The sequence below is a fragment of the Brachyhypopomus gauderio genome, chromosome 7 (assembly GCF_052324685.1).
Source record: "Brachyhypopomus gauderio isolate BG-103 chromosome 7, BGAUD_0.2, whole genome shotgun sequence".
NCBI lineage: Eukaryota > Metazoa > Chordata > Actinopteri > Gymnotiformes > Hypopomidae > Brachyhypopomus > Brachyhypopomus gauderio.
Window position 1 is genome coordinate 27445320 of NC_135217.1, and position 16468 is coordinate 27461787.

The 16468-nt window shown below is 42.0% G+C and overlaps 2 protein-coding genes across 3 annotated transcripts in view; both read right to left on the bottom strand.

Moving 5' to 3' along the window:
* Positions 1-2778: 2778 nt before the first annotated feature.
* On the bottom strand, positions 2779-11751 carry gapdhs (glyceraldehyde-3-phosphate dehydrogenase, spermatogenic). Its single transcript, XM_077012933.1, has 11 exons — positions 11632-11751; positions 6097-6156; positions 5880-5976; positions 5495-5601; positions 4776-4866; positions 4547-4665; positions 4290-4371; positions 4005-4156; positions 3756-3918; positions 3335-3432; positions 2779-3194 (listed from the first exon to the last, which is right to left on the bottom strand). The coding sequence occupies exons 2-11, from the start codon at positions 6123-6125 to the stop codon at positions 3125-3127; spliced, it is 1008 nt and encodes a 335-aa protein (XP_076869048.1). The 5' UTR covers positions 6126-6156; positions 11632-11751; the 3' UTR covers positions 2779-3124.
* A 629-nt stretch (positions 11752-12380) lies between these two features.
* Positions 12381-16468, bottom strand: part of LOC143519472 (potassium-transporting ATPase alpha chain 1) — a 28089-nt gene continuing 24001 nt past the window's right edge. For both annotated transcript variants that reach the window (XM_077012932.1, XM_077012931.1), the window contains exons 13-23: positions 16110-16285; positions 15767-15903; positions 15436-15586; positions 15068-15236; positions 14727-14881; positions 14322-14445; positions 13984-14129; positions 13668-13801; positions 13050-13151; positions 12678-12769; positions 12381-12580 (exon numbers count right to left, since the gene is read on the bottom strand). In XM_077012932.1, coding sequence (XP_076869047.1) covers positions 12552-12580; positions 12678-12769; positions 13050-13151; positions 13668-13801; positions 13984-14129; positions 14322-14445; positions 14727-14881; positions 15068-15236; positions 15436-15586; positions 15767-15903; positions 16110-16285 — 1415 coding nt within the window. In that variant the 3' untranslated portion in view covers positions 12381-12551. The remainder of the gene's footprint in view (positions 12581-12677; positions 12770-13049; positions 13152-13667; positions 13802-13983; positions 14130-14321; positions 14446-14726; positions 14882-15067; positions 15237-15435; positions 15587-15766; positions 15904-16109; positions 16286-16468) is intronic.

Sequence of the window (16468 nt, forward strand, 5' to 3'; positions counted from 1 at the left end):
GCCTCTGATTACATCGGCCACGTCATTGCTTCGTTTTGCGTGTCGTTTTTCAAAATAAAAGCGCTATGAACCCTGTTGCTTCGTAGGTTGTAGTAGGTGGTTACATTTAAATTTTAAATCTGGAACGTTCTAAATTCTTTTTGTTTGATCAGGATGCACATCAGATTCACACATCAAGAACAGACTTAAAACCATTGAAAGAGGCAAACCGTATTTGTAATGTTAAAAACCAGATCTAGAACCCCCAAGAAGCGATTATTTTAAACACATTTTGTTTTTAACTCAGTTTCTAACTCAAAATATTCAGTCTGCCTCAACAATCACTCAATTCCCAATATATTAAAGTACAACATATCTTCATTGTCAAATAAGTCCATGACATACAAGAAAACCCAACACAACCACTGATGGTTAAGGATTAGATTGGCTACAAATCATTTTAATAATTAAAACATGACAATTAAGTATGATTTAATTGATTCTCCTGTTACTATACATGAGTTTGATGGAAACTTTGTGACAATAATGCATTTACACATTTTTGAAAGTATGATCCAACTGAATGACGAGGCTGTTACAGTTTCACCAGCAGATGTCACTAGTGAGTGATGAATGAAGCTTCGAGTAATGAACCTTTTTGCAAAGCAAAGGGTTGGAAAGCTTCATTGCTTCATTTGCCCATCACTACTTAGTTGAAACACTGTCAGGAGACGAACAAGCGGCAACGCTGGATTACGCTCCAGCACGTAATGAGGCGTCTACGTATGTCTAAGCGGTGACCTATCACATCGCGGGACTTAAATACGCACCCAAGATGGCTGCCCCTAAGAGCGGCCATCTAATTAAAAGTCCCTACCCCACCCTTAACCCTGTAAAATGATGCCTTTGAGATTATGACATGTTCAGCACTTTTGCATGTAATGACCTAGGCGATGACCTAAAGACAAAATGTTTTGGAGGGTAAGTCAACAGACAATCCGTAGAACACATTTTGATAAACATAAGCAATTGATAATGCAAAAAACAACAGACAATTGTTCATAGCCATTTGCAAAATGTACAAAAGCATTTGAAAAATGTGAAACACAATGAGAAATGCAATTATGATGTACACGGAGATGTGGAGATTGAATTACCAGTTTTGAGAATTTCAATTCTGATCTGAGAAATGAATCAAATTGAATGAGAAGATTTGTAATAGGTCACTCCATCCTTATCTCCTTACTATTGGTAACCAAAGATACCCACATATTTTTGAGAAAAAGGAGGAGATGGATACCCTCACATAACATGTTTCATTCCATCTTTGAAAGAATATAACTAAGGGCCTTTTTCTATTCAGGTAAGATAAAGTTTATAGGTGACCAGACAATGTTATGAGAACTGAAATGTTCTTATCATGATGCCATCATAAGGACCTCCTCACCAGAAATATTTTCTTTAGATTACCACTTGCCATCACGACACTAAACTCACACATGATCTGACTTTCCCGCCTCCAAGCTTCATTAAACCTACCTACCATGAAGTATTATTGTCACTGTCACTATCTAATGCATGTATATATAGTCTCAACATTGTGCACCTTACTCATTTTAATCTTATACATTTTATGTCTTCATGTTTGCACTGAAAGGGAGATGCTTTCAGTCCCACTGTACCTGTGTATAGCAACAATAAAATGCATTCTGTTCTGTTCTATGTATATTCACACACATTATTGTGCAACCTCACATTGTTTTCTCTACTGGGTACATCCTCTGCTTTATAAGGTATGTTCTTGGTTTCTAGTATGCTCGTTTGTTAGTTTCAGCCTTTTCTATGTGTGAAATAATTGCTTGGACTGGGTGCGACTTTGTGTTAGCTTTAGGTGTGAATTGAAAATCCCACAATATCTCTCCACAGAAGCCATTCAGGTGCTTGTTCAGTCCCTTGTCACATTAAGAGTGGACTATTTAAACAGGAAGGGCTTCCTATCTGTACTCTCAGACCACCCTGCCAGTTGCAGCAAATGTAAGTTACATTGGGCCACAATACCTGTTTAGGAAGGGTAGCTCTTGAAAACTATAAAAAAAAAAAAGCGTCTTTTACTGAAGATGCACAGTAAATTTACTCAACATGTGAAGAGTTTTCTGTTAACATCATGAAGCCAGCGGTCATGTAATAGTCTTTATTTGTATAGCGCATTTCATACATACAACTCAGTGTTCAGACACTGAAACAAGAACATGTCTGTTACCTGCACTGCTTCTTTAGCAACTGGCCAGAGTACTTACATTTTTAATCCCAGGATGAATGAGCTCAGAATCCCCATGTTACTCCATCAGCCCTGGAGCAGCACCTGGAAGCCTCATCACAGCATTTTAACCACATGTTCTACCTGAGCGTTGTCTGAGGTGTTGGCTGTGCCCTTTGTCTCCATCATATTGTTGTAAACCTCGTCTCAAAAAAAGGTCTCTAGTTATGGTTGTTTTAAATTTCTATAGTAAAATGACCACTTAGATTCTGCATGGGACTATTTTGAATCACTATGTGTAAGGCAATTATGCGAGTTACAGTTTCTGTCAAATTGTTTGCTGTAATTTTATTTGGAGTAAACCTTGTTTTATCATCAGAATTTGAGTTATGTTCTTATCATGATGCCATCATAAGGACCTCCCCACCAGAAATATTTTCTTTAGATTACCACTTGCCATCACGACACTAAACTCACACATGATCTGACTTTCCCGCCTAAAACAGTATCTTCAATATGGTATAAAGAAAGAGACAGTAAAATATTTTTCAAACTCTATATTTATTTCCTCTGTAACAGTGTTATAGTATACTTTTCCTCACAAATTTTTAACCGTCAATTCTTAACACCAATATAACATCCAATATGGTAACATCTACAGCAATGTTTGAGGGGTGACAGACACAAATACTCAAAACCGCCTCCAAGAGGGACTTATTCATAAAGGAAAGACTAACACTCGCACACAGACTACTACAGAGACGCACAGGTCTCGTAGAGATTGAGGGGGAATGCTAGGCCACGTCACTATGGCTGCTATGATAAGTGCGTGTAAAATAAGGAATGGTAATCCCGTCTGGGTGTCCAAGTATCAGGAAACATGCACTTTTACTCCTTGGTGTGCATGTACAGTAAGAGGTCGGCGACACGGTGGCTGTAGCCACACTCGTTGTCATACCTATGAAAGAAAAGGAACAAAACCATTTTTTAAATCCTAAAAAGATTACTTCATACATGCAGTTTTGATGAGAGATAGCAAAAAAATCTGGAAAAAGCTTAAACTTGGAAGGGTAATCCAATGTCTACTAAATAATTTACCAGGAGATGAGCTTGACAAAGTTGTCGTTGAGGGAAATGCCAGCCCCAGCATCAAAGATAGAGGAGTGGGTGTCACCAATGAAGTCAGATGACACAACCTAAACCAACATTTTTCATGTATGTTATGGTATAGTTTCAAAATACATTACTGTAGTGATGTGGTAATGCAAACTATGATATGCTCCATCTAGTGGTAGACAGAGGAATCTCAGAAATATTAAAATAAAATAAAAAGGTGTTACATGAATAGCCAAACAAATATATATTTTCTGAGGTGGTTTGCAATGTAAAAAGTCTCAGACCCACTGCTGTTCTAGATTTCATAACATTCTATGTATTTGGCCCAAGGGAACATTTCATTTAGAAATTCTCAGTTCAGTGTCTGTTCATGGAATTCTCCTCTTTGCTATTTTTAACCTACCGAGTCCTCTGTGTATCCAAGGATTCCCTTCAGGGGTCCATGTGAAGCCTTCTTCACAGCCTCCTTGATTTCCGCATAGGTGGCTGATGATGACAGGCGGCAGGTGAGGTCCACCACGGACACGTCAGCCACGGGGACACGGAACGCCATGCCAGTCAGCTTCCTGTCACGCCGCAGGAACAAGAAAGTTCTAGCTCGTTTTTGTAATGACAGTAACCACGTTAGGTTGTGTGCATGTCTCGCACTGACCCGTTGAGCTCGGGAATCACTTTGCCCACGGCCTTGGCAGCCCCAGTGGACGCGGGGATGATGTTTTGGTGGGCACCACGGCCGTCACGCCAGGCCTTGGCTGACGGGCCATCCACAGTCTTCTGGGTGGCAGTGTAGGCATGGACTGTGGTCTGTGAGGAACGAAGGAAGAAAAATGTAAATGAAAAGAAATTAAAAGAAAAATATACATATAAAAATAATACCTGAACCAAATGAAATTAGTGTTTCTTGCAAATGGTCAAATCACACCAACCATCCACTTACCATGAGTGCCTCATCAATGCCAAAGTTATCATGGATGACCTTGGCCAAAGGAGCTAAGCAGTTAGTTGTGCAGGATGCATTACTGTGAGATACATGACAAAATATCCATGTTTTTGCTGTTAGTTGATTATGAATACAAATAATGAAAAATCATGCAAACATTCAGTATTTCTGTCAGTAATTATAAAACGTGCAAGGCAACCAAAATTCTGTTGAAGGTTGCACGGTCTGGTACTTGGGACAGACACTAAACTCACCTGACGATGGTCATGCTGGAGGGGTCATACTTGTCCTCATTGACACCCATGACGAACATGGGGGCGTCGGGGGAGGGGGCAGAAACAACCACGCGCTTGGCGCCGCCCTGCAGGTGAGACTTTAGAGAACAAAACACAGAGGTGACTTGAACAAGAAAAAATCCAGTCGGTTAGATGCAGGTACTGTTATGTCTCTGCGTAGTGTGTATGGGGGGACGAGATAACTTACAGAGGCCTTCTCAATGCTCAGGAAGACTCCAGTGGACTCGACAACATACAGAGCACCAGCATTGCCCCATGGGATCTCAGCAGGCTTCATACTAAAAGACGGCGGAAGCAAGAAAAACTTCAATGAGCACAAGCTGGCCTTAAAAGCACGGTGATAGCAGATAGCATGCTAGCTGGTGATCATTACCCTTGAGCAACCACTGGTCCCCTTTGATGCTATTGGTAAGCGCTAAACCTACACATAATATGCCGATGAAGATTATTTCAGGTGATGTCATTTGCACTATGCACACTGGCCAAGGTTTCATACAATGTTAGCATTGTTGGTAGAAGCACATTTTGAATGGAAAGTGGCCAATCACGTGGGCCGATGCTTCTCTTTCACTCTGCCTAACCTATTGTCTTTGGCTAGACTTTGCTCCTGCCTCATAGGCCTATGATAACAGATGGGCAATAGCAACCGTGAACCTCTGAGCCAGAGCTTTGTGCATGGAGCTGATGCCAGAGTAAAACTACTGTGCAGAGGCAATGAGCCACATCACTGCATCAGCTCCTCAGCCAATTACCAAGGCTGACTGTGCAAATGCTGAAGCGTTCTAGGACTGGACTCGAACAATGACTTGCCATGGACTCACATACCGAATTCACTCACTGGTTTGAGATCAACTTGGAATGGGCCAGAAAAACACAATGGCTAGCTGACGGGTCTTTACAACTCACCACTGGAAAACTGAGATGGCCTGTCCATCAACAATCAGCTTGCCATCCTCCTGTCGCACTTCTCCACGGTAACGGCCGTGGGTGGAGTCATACTTGAACATGTAGACCTATCAGATGAAGGAGCATATTTAAAATGTATCCTGTCAAAGCTTAGCACCAGACCAATAAACAGCAGTTACCCAGGGCTAATGCAAAACACCTCCCACATACTACAAAGTGCCGTCTAATTATTAAGACCTGACAAGGTTTAAAACGAGGAAAAGGTGAAAGTGCTTAGTATGTGGGCATCATCAGGACTGGAATTGAAGGCCACCAGCGAGACTGGGTCTCTAAGGGTACACCGGGCTGACTGTGGAAGGTTTGGGATCGAGCGGCCAGGACTCACCATGTACTTCAGATCGATGAAGGGGTCGTTGATGGCAGAGACCTTGATTCCCTTCTGCAGACAGGCCCTTAGGACCAGGCGACCAATGCGGCCAAAACTGAAGGGAAAGACAAAGAATGTTATGATGTGTGACAATCTGCCACAAATAAAACGTATTGTAATACATATTGTATTCATGTGCTTTAATAGAAGTTACTAATGGAGACAGTGATCTCACCCGTTGATTCCAACACAAAGGTCAGACATTTTTACAGTGAAGTGGATTGTGGTTTAGAACCTGAAAAAAAGAAAAAAGTAGTACATTAGTCAAATGAATTCAATCATTCCACACTCAAATAATGGGAGCAAACAATGCTAAAATGCATAAAATGAAACTGACAATTTAATCAGATTTAACACAAGATGGAAAAACATCTAGATATGTTAATGCTACTTCACATCCTCTTCTGATCATACTTAAATTTTTACTTGTACAGAATTCTTACAAACAAATCTTATTAAACCTACGCATGTTTGTGAGTATAGATACTTTTAGTTATGTAAAACCACCACTCTGCCCCTCCAGCTCTTTGTAAAGTGGGGTTGTTTTTTGTATCATGCTACAGGGCTGCAGACTATATTGTTCTTGGCCCCATTAGCATGCGTGTGCAGAGAGCTCTAAACTCTGGTGCTCAGGACCCACAGTTTTACGAGTTTGGCTCAGAGTCAGATTCATTGTGTTGGATCAGGAAAGGGCACGAACAGCGAAAGGGAGAGAGACACACATGCCTAGCTGTACACGCATTGATGTCTTTTTGTTAATGTTACAGCTCAGATCAGTAAATAATATCACAGTTGGTGACTCCATGTGAAGCTTGTTAAATCTAGTAATAAACTTAACACTTTCTTCACACTGGCTATTCTGTAAGATTTCTTCATGTTGTGTGCACAGCTAGGTACAGTTCAATGAGCTACAAAGTTAAAATGTGTGCTGGGGCAAGTGGCTACATGCAAGATATATTTGCAAAGAGGTGCAAGAACGCAGGAACAAGCCAAGAATGAACACACTGGTGGTTATGCAAGCAGAATCTACTGAATAAAAAAAAATTGGTGTTGAGAATCAATCCATCCTGTCCGTATGTAGTTAGCTCAGGTTGATGAAAGCAATAAGGCAGATAGAGGAAATAAGAGACGCTTCAGGAAACAGGTGACACTATGGTGTCACTGAATTACACAGTAAAAAGTGGCATAAAATATATTGTGCCTATGAAAATATTTACCCATTTTGACTGATTTTGGTGTAGTGAATTAATTTCAGTGTCTTGTGTTATGAAATACAGTCGAAGTTAGGCCTAATGTTCAATGATGCAATCTCCCCTAGCTCAGTTTCACAAGTTTTTACACAAGGGAGGTCATAATTCAGGATGTGTGTTCCATTATTAAAATTTACTGGAACTTTACACATATGGGCCAATACCATATTCTGATCAAGTGTGGGTATATATGTATCACTATATCTACCTCATACATTTTTAAAAGAAGAAAAACAGAACCAAGTCCAGACCTGACATAGGATTTCTACCTAGCAAGTAATGGTATGGTCTTTGCAGAAGGAACAGTTAACAGATGGAGATACGGTGTAATGCAAAAACCATGAAAAGGTCAAAACCAAGTAAATTAAAAAACCAAATAATTACTAAAATTAATTCACAGGTACTAGAATATCAGTTTATAGCTAAATGCGCTACATGTTACCAATTATTGAAGGCAATCATCTAAATTTCACAGTGGAAAACTGACATGGAAAATGCATGTCTGAATGCTTCAAAAAGCATAGGTAAACTCCATGAAAACTTAAATGTATTGGCGACATGCATTACAGACTAGTGGTTGATTGATTAATTGACCCCCCCAGCACAGGCTAGTTTTTTTATTTTTTTAAACAGTTAATCAGTTGTTCCAATTACCAACATTTAGCTGATGTATTTTTTAAATAAGTGCACTGCTGTCATGGTGCGCCAGGTACCCTGCCCAAGGGACACACCCACCATCACACCCACCCACATCACCTGCCCGGCTCCCCGTCATCTGACTACACACCTGTACCTCGTTCTGGACCCCTTCGTTTCTCCCTCTATTTAAGCCCAGTGTTGCGCATTGATCCATGATACTGCTTTCGAGACGACGCCCCACAGCTCTGATAGGATTGCTACTCTACTGTGTTGCAACACCTAAAAAAAGCTCCGTGACTTGCACTCTCCCCGTCATCACAACTGCAGATCTACTTGAGCAGAGACAATGTAGAGAACAGCAATGTTATATAATCGTTCATGTAGGTTGATCAAAAATTGCATCAACTGTTGTATTTTTACATCTTATAAAGTCCTATTAAAATAATATCAACATAATGGCATTCTATATTAGCCACTGGTGTGTGTCCTTGCTCCCCAAATATCACCAGTGGCAACTGACAAACCCATATATATTATTGACCTTAGAGACAGACAGGGGCAGTCTGTAGGAGAGATCTGTCCATTAGCTCTTAAAGCTCTTCCATTGGGATTCCCAACACAGCAATTAGCTACATCACTTTCAGTCTCTCCGTGTACTTGAAGAAAAAAAAAAAAAAAAACAAGCAACCAAAAGTTGCTTGATGAAAGGCAACCATGGTCTGCCTTTTACAGTCTAATTCAAGTGTGCCCTTGCACCTGGCTTGTGGTAACTAAACACGTTCAACTAATCCTCTAATCTGCACGCGTGTCTGTTGCACCCACCTAGATAATCCTAACCGCTCTAGTCCCCAGTGATATGCCGCTTCTACATAGCCCCAGAATAAACACTGAATAGATTGACTCAACAGACCTAGAAGAACCTGGCCAGAAGATTACATCTTACTAAGGGTTGTAAGATCCCTGCAGGACTGCATCTGTGTTTTTTATTCTTCAGCACTGACCATTTTTTTTTTATTAAGAAAAATGGAACAATGGAAATCTTGTATTCATTCACTGCTGCATGTTTTGCCCCTGCAGTGGAGGGTGGGGGCGGAGCGGTGGATCATGTGACACTAGCCAAGGTCAGTAGGAGGGGTGGGGCAAGAACTATTTCCATTGCTACATCTCCAGTTTCCCTTCCTTTGTTATAATCATGTGACATTCTTCCTCCTTTAAATCTCTTGCATTTTATTCACATCAATCCAGAAATACACGAGTACAGTCCAATTCTACTTGCACAATAAAACGATTCTATTGGAATTGGACTGCAGGAACATGTAATGTACATGAACAAAACAAGCCTCGGGTACCCGTAGGAGGAAAAAGTATATTCAGTAGCATGTAGGTACCAGTCAGAAAGGTCTTGTGGCTCCGAGACAAAAAAACCTCTACAGGCAAGTTGGGGGAGTGGCTCAAATAACAACCTGCTGGCAGTGGGACGGAGACTCCAAAATAGAGTGGAAGAATAATAAATGGCTGCTGTGTTTCACAGGTCCACCTCAGCCTCGGCACACATCCAGCCGCAGCATAGCTGTACATCACCACCACTCCAAGAGAGCAACAGTTCCACGGTGCAACACAGTACTAATATTTACTTGAATTAAAAGAAAAACACATAGAAACATTTATTATTGATTTTGGTTTAGGCTTTTCAGTTGAATGCATGGAACATGTCACGTGTGGATAGTTTGTAATGTGACCAATACAGAGACAATTTACACTGTCTGGGAGAGCCCATTCATGTTCGGGGAGGTGAATGGAAGCCATTTTAAGGAAGTGCCGTGTCATACTGTGGCCATTACAAGCTCAAGAGTGTGCGTGCAAGTGTGTGTACTCAGCTATGGTGGAAATTACACATTCCTTCACCAATGCACAACTCATATTTGCCTGCAGGCTCATGTTGACTCATTTCTGGAGACAGAATTGAGTCGTATCGCGCAGTTTAACACTGGCGCGCATGTACCACTGAATTACATGTGCAACAAGAGAAGAAAAATGTGTCATTTTATACCCACCCCCTTACTATCTTTTCCTCTCCCTAAACTTCCCTTTCTCTTAACTGCCTCCTCTGCCTCTCACTCTTTCCATTAGCCAGGTCAGAACATGAGGAGGTGAATAGAGGCAGAGCTGTACAACAGACCAAAGCTCCACACACCTTAGGAAAAAATAAAAATAAAAATTAGGCCTCTAAAAATTTCTGTACAGAGCTAACAGACAGCACATGGCCCATTTTCAGAAACATTTAATCGGGCCATGTGTGTAGCTGTAACAGCCATCAGGTTTGATTTGTCTCCTATACGGTCACGGGTAACAGTAAAATAATGGCCTGAAGGTCATCAAGTCGATTCACAAGATCATGAGAACATCCTGCAGATGTAGTCTGCAGTTAGGTCAGTGGACACGTGTGCTGTGTCATCATGCAGAGAACATCCTTGTCCTTGCACAAAATCCAGGCCATCTCATGCCTTCTGAAATGACTGCTGACCAGATTTTAGATCATATTACATCACATAATCTGCTGGTCCGATTTTTTACATCACATTATCTGTGTAACACTGATTCGTGATCATCAGAGCACAGGAGGAGCTATTCTCAGAAGCAAACGTCAGAGGCGATCGAAAATAACCTACTTTACATCCTGCTTTCAGCAGCAACGATCAAATCTAGAAACCAAAAAGAACAAGAATGGTAGCTGGAATAACCCCGCCTGTGAAGACCGTTCACGTCCCCCTTTAGACGGATCTGACTCCTACCGGTTCTAGTTGCAACCGCAGCGCGAACCATCACGATACTTGACGCTCCGCACGTAGACGCACAGAGCCATATTGGGACTACAGGCCCTTACGAGTCTAACAAACAAGACGAATAAATGTCCTTACGTACACGCAAGATTAAATCTGTCGCTCATAAATTCATAAATTCGCGTTATTTGTGTATAACTGCTGACGTATTCAGACTGGTAAAGGATAAAATACGCGTCGTCTGACCTTGAGTGCCACTACGACCTTCAGTGAGGGATGCTAGCGGCCTAGTGAGCACATCTCGACCTGTTGCGCTCTGGGGAGAGTAGCGGGTACCCCCCCGATCCGCAAATACCCCCCTTATCCCCAAACAACCCCCCTGATCCCCAAATACCCCGACATGTCGCGCTACTCCCCCACCAATACAGCGTCCCTGGGTGTTTTCTGAAAGGGCCGTAAGCTCACTGTGGAAGTACCACGGGCCTCCCCCGCTGCTGCGGCATCAACAGCGTTTGAACCAGAGACGCTCGTAGGTCGCTGCCGCGTTAGAAAACGAAGCGACGCCGAGTGTTAACCGTGCCCAGCCGGCCAGGTGAGCCAGGTTATCCAGGTGGAGGTGACCGGTTCATACCGCTCACTCTCACACACGGACGTGGCGACATTCGTGAACACGTCCCGACATTTCACCCGCACCACAGCTAGCCCGCTAACGCTAGCTCGCTTTAACTCGGTGTATTACCACAACTAGACACCAAGCATCCACCCGGTACCGGTCGTGTTTAAACCCAGTGGGTGTGTGCATCTAGTACACGTCCTAGTGAATGATTAACCACAGATAACCAGGCCGCTGCGCCAGCCACCGCGTCCTTGCGGCAGGGCGACAGCGATGCGGAAGGGCACGTCGCTTCCTCCGTCTCCCCCGGGTGGAGGAGGACTCATTATCCTCCAAAACTGCAAGATTTGTCAATCACACGCTATACAGACACGAAATATCTAAAGAATTTCTTTAAAAAAATAATGCAACACAGTGTAAAAACTGACCTGCGTGGAGAGGAGAAGTTGGACCGATCTCGTGGGAAGATGCTGCGCCCTCTGCACGGAACGAGCCGAGCGCGCCCCGCTTTATACCGGGCACGCGCACGGATCTCGTCTCCCTGGTAACGTGACGTGCCAGTGCGGGAGACGTCCGAGGTGGGACGTGTGGACGGGAGGACGGCTGCCATGGAAACATCAGGGAGACTGACCGGGTGCTTATCAAGGACAAGAAAAAATTACCAGGAGAACCATCGAGATGCAATGAAGACACGCTAATCGCCTCCTGTGTGTTTTAAAACACCACGCAAATAACGAAATACATTATAGGACGTGATTTATTCAACTTACAAATAGGATGCAGATATTATACGAGTTATATAATTGTCACATGATTGAATGAATCATCTCAAAAACGATTTGTAGGTTTTTGGTTTTCAAAGCATGTCTCGTCGTCAGACTTGGTCTTTCGGTTAGTTTATGTTTTATGTTACATTAAAGATGACCTGGTGACTTGAAGGATGCGTTGGTCGTTTAAAATAAGATCCTTCACGGCGCTGCTGCACGTGTCGACGCACGCGGATACAGTCAGCCCAGCTACGTGCCTTCCGTCACGTGCCAGCCAGATTCTGCTGCGATGACTCAACACATAATGTAACAGGAAAATGTGTTCATCTTGGTAAAAAAACCGATTCAGATTTTCTGTTATAAAGTGGATTACGATTGTTGTGTAATGGTGCCTCATAATTTAGCCAAAACTGGAGAGGGAACAGGAATATAGTGCCAGATCATTTTTATTATTTATAATATTTTAATGAAATTTGTGACATTTCATAGCGCATGTAATATAAAAACATCGTTTGCAGAAGTCTGATATAGTTTATTCACACAAAATTCTTATGTTGAACATTAAATGAGCACACTCCTCCTCAGTAATACAACTCCTGATCCCACCAGCCTGTTGAAAGATGCAGACAGGGCAAAAATCTGTGTTCGTCCAGATTTGATATGTAGATATTAGTTTGATGAGATTAAAAAGTTTTTAAAACACTTACTGCCTGGATGTCTTCTTACACCTAATTTCCTTATCTCATCATAGATGAAGATTAGAATACCAAATGGCACAGGCACAAACCACCACTGCACCCTTTAAAGACAGAACAGACCCAAACCAAGTCACAGTCTACTGAATTGGATACCTCCATTGTATATAGTTCATAAATACTCAGTTAAAGTTAATAAAAATGAGCATTAAATGTGCCTGTTTTTGTAATCTACTAAGCCTATAAGAGACAAAGGAAAACAAGTTATCAAAATCAGAAAGAACAGGAAGAAAACATGGAGTGCACACTTCCTTATGGACACATGGAGGTGTGGAGAGTGAGCTTCCTAATGGGCCCACGGAGAAGATACGGAGAGTGAGCTACCTAATGGGCATGAAGTTGAAGATGTTTGGCATCCCTGGGCAGTAGCATAGCAGATTGCCGAGACATAGCTGGAACACTATTGCAGCCACAAGCACCCGGTTTCTGCATGAACAAGAAAGGAGTCGTTGTCAAAATAGCTCAGTCAGCGGTAGTGGTGGAGTGCTGTCTAGACTTTCACTTACATACCTCCCTCATAAGCTTGTACATATATAAAGCCTTAGGGTTTTTAAGAACTCCTAAACAATTTTTGGTGGGTTGGTAGAGTTCTGTATGTAAATATGTACATATGTTACTACAGATAACCCTGTACAGACACAGATAACTACAGATAACCCTTCTTGCCTTCCGAGCAGTCTAAAGCACCATACTTTTCATTATTATAAAGTATTTTATATATTAATATTTTATTAGTATGATATATATGAAAATTTAAATGAATTATATGTTGCAGCATTTGTTACTTCCATTCAAATCCCTCCATGGTACAGCAACAGATATCTCATTAAAAATCAGCTGCCTGCCATTTGTAGCACTGCTAATATTCTCTGTATCAGTAGATACAGTAAAAATGCATTTTTGGTTATTTGTTTGATTATGCAGAATATGGGACAACCTGACCTGAAAAAGCCCTGCTGGAACACAGAGAGACGCCGGGTTTTCCTGATCAACACGTCAGCGATCTGGCAGATCTCAATACTGACGAAGAACACTGTATAGCAGGTGTACTCCTGATACAAACGCTGGCTGTACGTCTGTTAGAGAAAGGGGCATATTCTATATGTTCCCTTCGCACACAAGATAGTCTTTTTGTACTGTGAGTGAGCCATTTCTCAGTGTTACAGATATTATGAAAGCATCAATTTTCTTTGTATGTGGCGATTTGATGCTCATGCAAGTATTTTAACCCTTGAGTTTGGGCGGAGATTTCCTGTACCCATTCTTGTCCATAACTGTCCTGTAGGTCCTGGAGTCGCACATCTTCCCACTGAGAGCGAAGGCCCACACACATGAGTGGGAACCAGCCCTCCTGAGCCATCGCTGTGAAGTAATCTGTAAAGCCAGCAAAAGACTGGATTGCCCCTGGAGAAGGGGAAACAGAGGGAGAGATGGGGAGAGGAGAGAAGCAATATTTGGCAAAATACTTGGACACCAGAGAGAAAAGCAATAACACCAGGGGCTAAGGGAAAGGGATTGTTGCCTTAATATTGATAAATACTTATGAATGAAAATCACTACTAATTGTAGTAGTATAGTAGTAGCAACATGTCTTACCTATCTGAAAGTAAGAGTAAACAGCTAGTGCTTCATTCACTAGCCTATCTTTACGTGGGTTCCTGGGTTTTAGGTGCATGATGTCACTCTCTGCTTTTTCATAGGCCAGAGACACTGAGGGGAACTAAGACAAAATGGGTGAGTTTATATAGTATGGAATATAGTAGGTATTATGTTGAACTTCACATTTTTAAGGGCAGGAGAAAAGTGGCAGTGATACTGAGAATAATGTCAGTGAGCATATATAAGCTGATTGCCTTTTAGATTTCAACTCAGCATCTTAATTTCTTTATTAAACTATTTTTTTTGCAGTATGGAAAGACATTGAAACCTAGCTATGAAACAAAATGGAGCATCGGTAAGAAACAGCCAGTGGTGAAGGTCATTAAAGAAGGGTGCACTCACAATGTCAGTGGCAAGCTCAATGAAGAGAATAGTGATGCAGCCTAGTGGAAGGGGGACGCTGACTGTGATGTAGATGAGGTAGGGGGTTAGTTCTGGAATGTTCTTCGTCAGAGTGTAGGCTATGGACTTCTTTAAGTTATCAAAGATGAGACGACCTGCGGGTCACAATGTATGCAATATGAAGATAATTACTTCCAGTGCGGTAATACTTATTGTAACACAGACATCATATCTATGATATATTATTTATGAAGCACATCGATGTACACATTTATCACGAGTTTTCCCAGCTTTAGTATTATGAATTGACAGTCTGTGGAGCATGAGTGGTGTGCACCAACCCTGTTCTACTCCTGTTACAATAGAAGCAAAGTTATCATCCAGCAGGATCATGTCTGCGGCATTTTTGGCAGCGTCGGATCCAGCGATGCCCATGGCAATCCCGATGTCTGCTTTCTTCAGAGCTGGGGAGTCGTTCACCCCGTCCCCTGTTACAGCCACAATGGAGCCCTGCGGAGACAGTTGTGAACGTAATGGTCAGATCAATAGATCATAATTCGTATGTTTGTACAACTACCAACTCCCTAGGGTATTGAGAATAAAGTACATCAGTACAAGACTTTAACATTTTTGCTTGTGCATGACTCCACTATGTTGCCCAAGCATTTCCTTGTTCTGATAAGGTGCTTGCCATTAGTGCTGAACTCACCAGGCGCTGGCAGCTCTCCACAATGATGAGTTTCTGCTGGGGCGAGGTGCGGGCGAACACCATTTCCGGATGATTGCGCAAAGCTTCATCCAGTTCGTCACTGGTCATTTCTTTCAGCTGGCCTCCATTAATTACACATGCACGAGCCTCACTGTAGACCATAGAATCAGACCAACCGATATCCTCTGTACTGTCTAACTCTGTTATGCCATTGTACAACGTTTCACGTTTTAATGCGTCATGAAACCCAGTGGCTTGAAACTCTCTTTCATTTGTGTGCTGTAACTGTTCAGTGATTAGATAAAGACCAACAAGATGAGCTGTGCTTCACCTCTTTTTAACCTGCTCCACAGGGATTCTCAGCCTGGCAGCAATGTCTTCCACCGTCTCACTGCCCTCCGATATGATGCCTACGTTTGCAGCAATTGCTCTGGCTGTGATGGGGTGATCTCCGGTGACCATTACAACCTGCAAACCAATTTAAACAGTTCCAGAACACACAGAGTAAATACTGTTAATGTTTCTCCTGCTATAATACACATGAAGAGCTTGATAAATAGTTAAGCTGTATTTTTTTTTGCAGGATAACTACATAATTTAACAAAGTGCTGTAGATCCCAGCACTAGGAAACATATTCGTAAATTCAGATTTATAGCACGATGCCAACACTTACACGGATGCCTGCCGTGCGACATTTCAAGACAGCATCAGGCACTGTAGCACGAGGTGGGTCGATCATAGAAATGAGACCTGCAAAGCACAGGCCTGAAGTTGGGAAGTTCATGTCATCTGTGTCAAAGTTGTACCCACGGGCAAACTCCTTCTCATTCAGGTACAGGTGGCAGAAACCTAAGGAGAATTTGTTATTTTGTAATTTAAAATGTAATAAAACTAAATGAATTAAAATAATGCACAAATAATGTTCAATTACATACAGGAAATTAAAAAACATTCACTCTACAGAGATAGAATATTTCTTTTGTTAATGTTTTAATTTAACAGCATGGATTGACTGTTTTTTCCTGTTTACAC

Coding starts and splice junctions, on each gene's coding strand:
- gapdhs (XM_077012933.1), bottom strand. CDS start 6,125: ATGTCTGACCTTTGTGTTGGAATCAACGG. Junction 4,372..4,546: donor TCCAGCATGACCATCGTCAG/GTGAGTTTAGTG, acceptor TGTATCTCACAG/TAATGCATCCTGCACAACTA. Junction 3,195..3,334: donor TTTGTCAAGCTCATCTCCTG/GTAAATTATTTA, acceptor TTTCTTTCATAG/GTATGACAACGAGTGTGGCT.